At 38.9% G+C, this 11,733-nt stretch overlaps 1 protein-coding gene across 1 annotated transcript in view; it reads right to left on the bottom strand.

Annotated features, from left to right (window-relative positions):
- The window catches only part of pard3ba (par-3 family cell polarity regulator beta a), a gene marked incomplete at its 5' end in the record, with an annotated part of 206,020 nt that overhangs the window by 102,689 nt on the left and 91,598 nt on the right, over window positions 1–11,733 (bottom strand). Inside the window, 4 exon segments of the mRNA XM_024294332.2 lie at window positions 2,618–2,653; window positions 5,358–5,452; window positions 8,213–8,330; window positions 8,831–8,927. Coding sequence (XP_024150100.1) covers window positions 2,618–2,653; window positions 5,358–5,452; window positions 8,213–8,330; window positions 8,831–8,927 — 346 coding nt within the window.

The following is an 11,733-nucleotide window of genomic DNA, read 5'->3' as shown; positions in this document are numbered from 1 at the left end:
AAAAAAAAAAAAAAAAAAGCACTGGAGGGGGATGCATAACTGCAGCTGACTCTGCAAAGAAGAGTGGGGCATGTTCCTAAAAAAGAACGATCAAAGCAACGATAGAGACTTTTGGGAGCTAAAAACGGGAATGAGTTTGTCCAGAATAATCAAGAGATTGTGATGAAAGGGCAACAACCCAGATGGGAGCAAAAAAATAAAATAAAATATTAGAAAACAAAAATAGGGTCATAAGACGGAGGAATATGAGCAGGAAGAAAGCCTGGAGAGGTTTTAGCCAGATTAAAGGAGCCAGGCAGGCCTCTGAAGACCATCTCTTAATGAAATATGCCAAAGCCCATAAAGAAACGCTGAGGCCACTTAGGAAGGCGGGCGGTGGCGGTGGGGACGGGGCGGGGTTGGCGGGGCAGGAAGCCCGGCAGATCCACCGCGTCAGCAGAAAGCAGGAGCAGGCAAAAGCCCTGTCGATACGCATTAGCCGAGATGTCAACTGGAGGGAAAAAAGGAGAAGAAAGGAGCGCCGCGGCGGAGGAATGGATCACTTTATTAATGATGGGGCCTTTACGGCAGAAATCATAGCAGGAGGAGGGGGGCCAGTTAAAGCCACTTGTGAGAAAGCGGAGCGTGGGGGATTCGGGGTCGGAGCGCGGCCCATTTGTATTCCGGCGGCAACAGGCTTAGCGGGTTCAACAGATCGCTGTAGGAGTGAGCAGGAGCAGGAGGAGGACGGTTACACTTGTTAGCTCGTACAAACCTGGAGAAACCATGACGTCAGCACATTTTCTGACTCATTCTGCTCTGGGGTTCACGTGCTAAAATCATCGTCTTTAAAGATAGAGCTAAAACTAGATTTATGGCAACACCTACGATAATGCTAGTGTGAATGCTGCAGGCTGAATGTGGCGCTGAAGATGATAGAGCTAATAGCCGAAAATGCTGAAATTGAAAGTTTGCTAAAATATTAGCTAAGTGTCAAATTAGCCCCAAAAAAAAAACAAAAAAGGGAAAATGTTTTCCCAAAACAGCTAGCATATTGTTAAAATATTAGCTAAACTCCAAATGAACCTAAAAAACTAGAAAAATGTCTAAATTAGCCAAAACAGCGAGCATAATACTGTACTAAAACATTAGCTAAACTCCAAATAATTCTAAAAAAAACCAAAAAACAAAAAAGAAGTCTATTTTTACAAAAACAGCAGACATAATGCTAAAATTCTAACAAAACTTCAAATTAACCCTGAAAAAACTGGAAAAATGTCTGAATTAGCCAAAACAGCTAGCAGAACTCCAAATTATTCTTTAAAAAAAAATGAGAAGAGTGTCTAAATTTACCAAAACATCTAGCATATTGAAAAACATTAAATGCCAAATTAGCTTAAAAAACTGTAAAGAAAAAAAGTCTGAATTAGCCAAAAGTCTAGCATGTAGCTTAAATACTAGCTAAACTCCACAGAAGCCTAATATTCCTCAGAAACCAGATTAGTCAAAAATGTTACTATGTTGCTAAACTCTAAATTAGCCTAAAAAACTCAATAGATAACAAATTACCCAAATGAGCGATCATAATGCTAATAAAACAGCTTAATCCTACAAATTACTATAAAATATGAAAACCTAGCCCACGAATAAATATAAAGACTGAATTTGAAGACTTTCTCATTCATTTTTATGGGGCATATTTTGCTCAATATTTCAAAGACTATAAAGTTCATGAATACCCAAAATAAAAGCAGTAATATCCTGAACAAGCTGAACGTTTTGATATCAAGATTGCTAAAATTGCTGAATTTTAACAGAAGAATCACTATAGTGTGTTTGCTTACGAAGCATTCGCACAATTAGGAGTACCAAGTAATCTATTACAGCAACTATACTCATTTGTTATTGGAACAGTTATGTTAAAAAAAAAACAATTTACATAAACACTGTTATATATTATGTTGACATTCTGATGAGTTAAAACTGAAGCTAGAAGAAGGTCGGCCATATTGCTTTACGCCACAAAGAAAGTGAACAAACTGAAAATAAATGCGGGTCATAAATGGAACTGCAACATGTGGTGTAAAACAAAAGGAACTATCCATCCATCCATCCCTCTGAAGACCCACCAATCCTGCTGGAGTGCAATAGAAATATTTTCAAAATAAGTGTCTGATGATGACACTTTTACAGTACTATGAGGCTCCTTGCCATGTATTAGAAAAAAACAAACTCATAAAAATTGTTGGTTCTACCAAAATAACTAACAATTATGATTTGTTTCTTGAATATGAAACTTAACCAAATCAAGAGGAATTCATTCATTATTCAACCAAAAACTTCTTAAAAATAAAAGAAAAAAAAATCCCAGATGATTAACTTTTCAAGTAGTGAATCCAACTTGTTTTTGTAAACTTGCTCATCATCCAGTTTAGATTTTCTCTAAATGAAACTCAAATCATAAACATTTATGACATGTTACAAGACATTTTAAACAAGACATGTCTCGTTAAAAAAAAAAAAAAACTTAATATGGCCGCCATTAGAAGACCTGCACTCGAGAGTTTTCGAATGAGTCACATCCTAATTTATCAGCTCAAAAGTGACAAAAATATACATTAAAAATAACTTGGCTTACCTGTACTATTCCCAACCAGGTTGCTCTCATCAGGCACTGGAAAACAAAAACAGACTCAGTACTCAGTATAGTGATGCACAGACTGATGCACTGAGCTGCATGCAGGTCATTCAGGAGCTCTGAGAGGCTTCAGAGCTGCTTTTACTGGAGCATAATGGTGCAGGCACATTCTGAAATGAGTCTCTGCATAACACGCCACGGGAACGGCAGACAGGGAGGAAATGAAAAAACGGCAAAATATGAGAAAAATGATGACAGAAAATGAGAGCAGATAAAGAAGAGACAATGAGACAAATAACAAAAACAGACGGCCGACACCCTGTGTGGAGGTGGGCCGCCGCCACCAGCGTCCTGTGATGCAGTGATCCGTTTTCATTAGGCCGCCATTTCCCTTAAATAATCCTTTTCATTTTTTATGAGGTCAATTTTCCCAGCGGATGGATGAGGGAGAGAAAAATGAGGAGGGGGAGATCACAGATGGAAGCTGAAAAGTGAGGAGGCTCGGAGAAAAGGGAAGACGCGGCGTGATTGTTGGTGTTGGGGAAAAAAACAGAAAACAGCAGCAGACACTTGGCGACGGTAAAGTGGAAATAAAAGAACATTCATAAAAACCCTGCAGCCCAGATGCAGAGAGAAACACCTCTGTTGTACCAGAGCGCAGGATAAAATAAGAAGCAATACTTTAAAGTTTGTGAGGGGAAATATTCAGAGCTGCATGACCCTGGCAGATAATAAAGAATCCTTTTCTGCAGAGAGAAGATAAAAGTTTGCATGGCCGGCGGCCAAGCTGCTCTTTCCCCCAGAGAAAGACTAGAATGTCAAATCCCTCTAAACCTCTTCATACGCGCATATATATATATATATATATATATATATATATATATATATATATATATATATATATATATATATATAATATGGATATACATCTATACTCAATATATATATATACATTTTCATATAGCATAAATCTATATATACTATATGGATATATATCTACACTCTATGTCTATATATCGATAGTCAATCTATATACTATATGTATATACATCTATACTCGATAGTCAATCTATATACTTTATGGATATATATCTATACTCTACATATATATACATTTTCATATAGCATATATCCATATCTATATACTATATGGATATATATCTATACTCTATGTCTATATATTGATAGTCGATCTATATACTATATGGATAGACATCTATATTCTACATATATATATATATACACACACATTTTTATATAGCATATATCTATATCTATATAGATATATATACTGTATGGATATATATCTATACTCTATGTCTATATATCGATAGTCAATCTATAAAACGAATTGCTCAGATTAATCAAACTTTTGAGCTGCAATTAATTACAATGTTTAACTAGGTAATTTTTCATGACATTACGTAATTTTTGAACAAAAACAGCCAAGAGAGAAAAAAAATGTCCTTTATTTTTATTGTCTGAAATATTTTAATTTATAAATGTGTTACATCAGATATCCCTGAAGCGTATCCCTTTTGTTTACACTCTCTCCTGCTAGCTTACGGTGCCTCACAACCCCAAGCTAACATTAGCGATGCAACAAAAGTTATGGTTTTAAAGATTTAAAAATGTCATTTTAGAGTGTTAAATAAATGTTTACCGTGTTCAGTCTGTGAGCTGGGGCGTGTTTTGGATTTTGGCCCCTTGTGCGATTGAATTCTACACCCCTACTCTAAAGAAACAAGTGTTCAGAGAGCAGCGCTCTCCTCCAGTGGTATTTATCTTGTGAGTAGCTAACTTCATCCTAACAGGGCAGGTGGAGGCTTCCCGCCTGTGAGTGAAAGCTCTGAGTCAACAGACTGTTTGCCAAGGCGATCAGGTCAATAAAAGCCGCTCACCTCCTCCTGTCAAGTGGTGTTTAATAATCGCTAACCTGCTGCAGAGCGCCGCCGCTCAGCCAGCGTAAAGACCCACACGTGTGGACCTCCGCCGCGCATTTGTCTCTTTAAATATGGAGCATCCGGGCGGGGTCAGCGCCGGAGCCATCCCGGCTGCTGCCACCTTTTCCAATCACAGCCGCTCTGCTAACCACCTCATTTTAGCTCAGGGAGCTTTGAAGAGGAAAAAAAAAACAGATTGAAATGGAGGAAAGATGGAAAGCATAGAGGGGTGAGAGATAGTGGGTATTGAAGTGGGCCCTGAGTGGGAGAGTGTGTGCAGACCACCCAGGTCTGTAATGAAAGCCAATCAGCTTGGGTGGCGGAGGCGTGTGCTGCAGGAAGAAAGCCAATCCACTGGACCTAATGAAGCAGGATTGGAAATCAGAGAGAGGCAGAGGGGCTGCAGAGGGACGAAGGACGGGAGGAGGACTGAGATCATCACAGAACAAACCCCAAGAAATCTGACGGGAAAAATGAGAGAGAGGAAGAGGAGGAGGAAGGTCAGCGCAGGTTAATACCAGGAAATCAGTGCTTTGGCTCTCACCTGCACACAGGCTGTGAGATTGGAAAGCATTTTATTCACTGACAAATATGGAGTAAACACACACACACGAGACGCTGTGATCTCAGTCGGACGGAAAGCCCCAAAGCTTACGAGTTCAGGAGGTCAAACCCCCCGAGGCCGAGGATAATAGAGGAGCGCTCCGTATCAAAACAAAGAAATGTACTGATAAGAGACGTGTGACGGCCGCGAGGGTCCGCCATCGGGGGGGGGAGCAGGTCGGCGTGCCCCTCACCTAAGTCCATGCTCTTGGAGGCTCGGTTATGGAGGAAGCGTTCCTGGTCCAGACGCTTATTCCTGAGGGGAGCTGCCGGCGTCGGTGAGGAATCACTGCAAAAACAACAATGCAGCAGTTTAACCACAACAACAAACAACTGTCACACAAGCAGGAAGCAACCATGAAAAACACAGTTTTTAAAATGTTTATAAGGACAAAAATGTGATTAAAAAAAGACAAAAATGAAAATTATTTTTTGCAGGAAACAAAAAAAAAACATTATAATCTTTAAATAAAAAATATTTAAAAATGTTTGAATTGTGATATTTGAGGGTTGATGCAACATTTCCACTTCCAGATTAAAGATAGTTTTAATTGTCAGTGTAATGACACAGGTCACCACTAGGTGGCTGCTTTTTAAACAGCCACTTTGTGTCTGTTTTCCTTTCAGTGTTAAAATTCACAAGTGAATTAAAATACTCTCCTTGAGGCTCCAACTTAAAAAACGTAACAAATCAAACTAGAAAAGTGGTATTACCTGCGATAATGCTCGTGTGAATGCTTTTTGCTAAAGAAATTTACTATAACTGCTGAAGGGATTTGCTGAAAATGGTAAAGCTATTTGCACACTGCTAAAATTGCTAAAGAATTTAAAGTTGCAGATACTGTATTAAATACTAAATTAAATTAAATACTGCAGAAACTTCAGTAAAATGTAAAAATGCGTAAAGGTATGGACTCAGAATTAGCCCCAAACCTCAGTAGATGCAATAGAGCCATAAATAAATAAATAGCACGTTGCTAAAATACTAGCTCATCACATAAGTAGCCCAAAAAAACCTCAGCAGATGCCAAATTAGCCCAAAAGCTAGTATGCTGTTACCAGCTTAACTCAGAATTAGCCCCAAAAACCTCGTTATATGCCAAATTAGCCCAAAAAAAGTGAGCATTTTGCTCAAACGTTAGCTTACTTCCAAAAAACCCCCAAAATTATTGGTAGGTGCAAAATTACCAAAAACAAAAAGAACCTAGCACGTTGCTTAAATACTAGCTTAAATCAGAATTGGCTCAAAGAAACTCATTAGAGGCTAAATTATCCAAAAATGTTAGCATGTTACTAAAGTATTAGCTAAACTCAAAATTGGCCTAAAAACCTCAGTAGCACTGATGTCCTTAACATCCTGAACACTTTTATACCAATACTCCATAAAGTGTGCAAAAAATTGTAGGAAAAAAGAAAATCATGAAAAAATGTTTACCTGTAGAAGTCTATGGGATTTTGGCTTCTTTTTTTATAAATAAAATTTGATTTGATTTCTTAGAGCCAGCGGGTACTTCCTGTTTGAAACACCAGAGGGGGAGGGGTCACTCTGTCCTTTGTCCATTTCTCGTTTACCATAAATAATCCTCTTAGTTTGGTCCAAAAACATGTTGCTAAATATTACAAGTTTGTCTCATTTTATCTGATCTGAATCTTAAACAAATAACTGTAAATTACTGCAGAAAAAAAGTTAAGGTGGAGTCTCAGAACTGGAACATGAATAAAGTTATTATAGTTTTGTTGCTAAAAGCAACCTTTTATGTTTCATGTCTGTTTCTAATGTTAAAAAGCTCATTTATATTCAGTTTATCAAAAAAACAGACTTTTAATGGATTTCTGATTCCTAGTTAACCTTTGTTTACCAAGAAATTTCTATTCTCGAGTAGTTTATTTAATTTTTTTTTTATTAGGGACTGATATGTTCGTCTGCTTTGAAAGAACGCCTGAATGTTGGAAGGAAACATCTGAAAATGGGTGCATAAATAACCTCTTATGTGGAGTTGGAACACAGAGTTCTGAAATCTGCATTTAGATTTTTTTAAAGTACTTTCACATTTAATAAAAGGCATTTAAAAATATATTGATTTAGAAAGAAAACAATGAAGAAGACCAACATTTATGGGTTAAAAACGATAAAAAACTACTGCCCACTTCATCCCTCTGAATGCACCACATTACATACATTTATAGACTAATCGACGAATACTCGACTATTAAAATAGTCAAGGACTATTTTAATAGTTAATTAGTCGTTACTTTATATTATATCAAGTTCTAGTAAAGTTGAAAGGAGTTTAGCTAATATTTCAGCTACATGCTAGCTAGTTTGGCTAATTAAGGATTTTTTTCAGTTTTTTTGGACTAATTTGAAGTTTAGCTAATATTTTAGCTACATGCTAGATATTTTTGCTAATTTAGGAATTTTTCAGTTTTTTAGACTAATTTGAAGTTTAGCTAATATTTCAGCTACATGCTAGCTATTTTGGCTAATTTAGGCTTATGTTAGTTTTTTGGGCTAATTTGAAGTTTAGCTAATATTTCAACTGCATGCTAGCTTTTTTGGCTAATTTAGGTTTTTTTATGTTTTTAAGGCTAATTTGGAGTTTAGCTTATATCTTAATTGTATGCTAGCTGTTTTGGCTAACATAGGCTCTTACAGTTTTTTAGGCTAATTTGGCATTTAGCTAATATTTTAGCAAGCTATCAGGTTCATTGTTTTCAGCAATCAACTTCAGCGTTTTTAGCTATCAATTTAAACATCTTTAGCTTTCAGCACTAGCATCTTCAGTGGCCAAATTCAGCATTCAAACTAGAATTATAGCAGGTAATGCTAAATATCTAGTTTGTAGTTAGTTTAAAGCTAATGATAGCTAAGATGTGTGCTTTACATCCAGTTTACCCATGACATGATTATTCGACTAATCAGGAAAAAATAATCACTGATTAGTCGACTATTAACATAATCGTTTGTGGCAGCGCTACTGTGTAATGAATTTTCTTTGTCTCAAATAAAGACTATGAATGAGGTGTTTGCGTTGTGGGGGGTTGTTACCCGTGTTGTGGGGCAGCCAGAGTTAAATCTTTGTTCATTTCTTCCACGGTACTCGGGGACGGGGGTGGGGGGAAGCCCCCCTCGTCATCCTCGTTGCTGTAGCTGTCGTTGGTGGGGACTGGATGAAAAAAAAAATATTTCAAACATTTTGGGGCATTTTTTTTGTTTTAAATAGAAAAAAACACGGACATCAAAGGAAACATCCAGCTTAAACTCCTGCAAAATCATCAAAATGCAAACCCCGAGAGTGCATCGCCGTAAAACCAGAGCTCCAGTGATGGAGAGCTGACAAGCATCTGCAGCTCCCATCATCCCACAGGGACGGGGGAGGAGGAGGAGGAGACGAGGCGGCGAGATAAAGAAGGAATTCAAAACTGTTTGTCTTTTTTTTGTTGTTGTTGTTGTTTAAGTGCAGCATAAAATGCAAATCTGGCCCACTTAGGCGGCGTCTCATCTGTGCCGCCGTTCCGAGGTCAGATCTTCTGCACATGAAAAGCCATCCGCAGAAAAACACGGCTAATGACTTTTTCTTCCGCGCAGAAGCAGGAGAACAAACGCGGCTCCGCCAGCATGACCTACAACAGCGGCGTGCTGCGCAGTGTGTTCACGGACGCTCACCGCTTCTCAGAGGAGCGTGGCCGTTCACGGCGGACTCCAGCTTCGGAGCTCTGGAGGGTCGGGAGGCTTTCGGGGACGCATCGGGGCCCCGGGGCTCCTGTCAACCAGAGAGAAGAGAGGAAAACAAAAGTGTGTCGCATGAAAAATGGATGAATGTGCCGCTTTCAGAAGATTAGAGTTGGTTCTTTAATCAGCCCAAAGGACTGGAGGAGAGAATTCATATTTAATTACTGTCCTGAAAGAGTTCTGACACGTGAGGCTGGAAATACCAGAAACTCAGTCCAACAATTTGACCTTTAAACGACTTCAACTAAATATGGAGAGAAAATAGTCTCACTGAGTTTCTATATGCAAATGTTGTTTTTGTAACTTGTGTGTGCCTGTTTGTGTAACTTAATTGTGCGCATGTAGCTCTTGATTTGTAACTTGTGTTTGTGTGTTTATTGTGTAACTTTAGAAACTTGTGTGTAACTCTTGATTTTATAACTTGTGTGTTCGTGTTTGTGTCCCGTTTGAATTATGTGTGTCATTTTGATTTTATGCCTTGTGTATGCCTGTTTTTGTGTAACTTTAGAAAAATGTGTTCACAACTATTGATTTTTACAGCTTTCTGTGTAACTTTTAAATTGTGTGTGCGTGTTTGTGCGTAACTTTGGATTTGTGTGTATAGCTTTTGAGTTATAAATTGTGTATAATTATTTGTGTTTAACTTTGGAATTTTGTGAGTAACTTAATTTTTAACTTGTGTACGCCTGTTTGTGGACAACTTTGGAATTTTTGTGTGCGTAAAACTTGATGTGTAAATCGTGCTTGTGTGTAACTTTTGAATTGTGAGTGTGTAACTCTTGATTTTATAATTTGTGCATGTGTGTTTGTGTGTTGGATTTGTGTGTGTAGGTCTTGATTTTTAACTTGTGTAGGCCCATTTTTGTGTAACTTTAGAATTGTGGAATTCCTGATTTGTAACTTGTGTACGTCTGTTTGTGTTTAACCTTAAAATGTTTGTGTGTAACCCTCGTTTTGTATCTTGTGTTTGTAGAATCAAATTTTTGCAAAAAACTATAAGGAATCTGAAAATAAAGGAATAAACAATAATATACTTTAGGATAATATTCAAAGATGAAGTTTGAAGATGCCAATTTTCTAAATTTCCACCATTTTTTTCTTAAATAAAACAAACTACAAAAGCAGATAATCCGTTTTGATGCGGTCACCCGCCTGTATCCGATCGGTGCCGAGATCCGGAGCACCCGAGTCACCATAGCGACTCCGAAGCTGTCATGATTGGGAATCGCAGAGCGAAGAAAAAACTGTGATTCTCTTTACAAGCTCAGCTGAATTCACCAGAGAACTCCTTTGAGTGCTGACAGACACATTATCCAACTCCACCCCCACCGCCGCCGCCGCCACCTCAGAGATGGAGCCGGGGACTCGCCGCTCTGATGGGGATCGGCGCTCGTGGGAGATGAAAGAAGCCGTCTCTGGTCAAAGACAGAAAGCGCACAAACACACTTGTTTCGACAAAAATAGGACGCAATAATGAAAGGTGTTCTGGCAGTTTCCCTGTGTGTGTGGGTGTGTGGGGGGAGGGGGTGCAGTCCCTGGGGCGTCATTAGTAACCAGCAAACGTCTTAATGCGCCGCCGGATCGGCCTGCTGTCAATCATAGCCGTGCAGTCGGAGTCCCGTCTCTGACGGCGGCTCTTTGAGTGTGGGAGCCGCAGACGTCCCGTCACAGCCCCCACCCCCCGTCGGACCCCCAGCTCTTGAAGGAGACGGACACTCAGATGTCTTCATTCTCCACTGATAAGGAAAAGTCCTTCATCACCAGAAACCTCATCGCTCTGATCAGGAAGAGGAGCCAACAAACCGTCAAAGCAAACCGGCTGTTTCTGAAGATCAAGACTTTCTGATACAGAAGCTGTTAATGCTCCCAACAGCATCCTATAAGTATTACAGATGTCCCTCACTAGATCGTGGTTCACCTTTCACCATCTTCACCGATTATTTCAGTGCAATTTTGCCCATTTCTTCACAGCACTTCGTGTTCTTCATCCTGATTGGCTGATGACTTCGTCAATAAACCTCCATACCGTGACTCCAGTACAGAATGAGTTAAATTTGACAAACTGACATCAATCTTCTATCACGACCAGACCTGTGTTTCTATTTTAAAAACCTGTATTTAGATAGATATATTTTTTTAACTTTGAGAGTTTAAACACGTGTCAAAAATGTTCATGTATGTCTGAGAAAAGAGTAGAAAGTGTGTAGTGAGGAGTTTCACACAGGGGTGAGCGAAGATTTGTTGTTATGTCAGTACTTGAATCAGTCCAGTGAATGTACATTTTTCCACACTAAACACTAAATCTCAGCCACTAAAACAAATCTAATATTTTCTGTTTATAATGATCATATTGTTTATGACATGTGTCAGACTGATGTGACCTATCCCTACAAACTCAAGCTTGATTGCTAAAAAGAAATTTCTACAGTATAGGTCGCACTGGAGTAGTAAGTCGCCCCAGAGTATTAAGCTGCATCGTTGTACAAGACGCAATGGAGTATAAAGTCGGACCAGAGTATAGGTCTCACCAGAGTATAGATCTCACCAGAGTATTAAGTTGCTCCGGAGTATAGGTCATACTGGAGTACTGAGACGCACGAGAGTATAGGTCTCACCAGAGTATAGGTTTCACCAGAGTATAGGTCTTACCAGAGTATAGGTCGTATCAGAGTATAGGTCTCACCAGAGTAATAAGTTGCCCCGGAGTATAGGTCATACTGGAGTACTAAGATGCACCTGAGTATAGGTCTCACCAGAGTATAGGTTTCACGAGAGTATAGGTCTTACCAGAGTATAGGTCGCACCAGAGTAATAAGTTGCCCCGGAGTATAGGTCAT

The sequence above is a fragment of the Oryzias melastigma genome, linkage group LG2 (genome assembly GCF_002922805.2).
Source record: "Oryzias melastigma strain HK-1 linkage group LG2, ASM292280v2, whole genome shotgun sequence".
Classification (NCBI taxonomy): Eukaryota; Metazoa; Chordata; class Actinopteri; order Beloniformes; family Adrianichthyidae; genus Oryzias; species Oryzias melastigma.
Note: the sequence above shows the minus strand (reverse complement) of the source record. Positions and strands in the feature narration are given on the sequence as shown.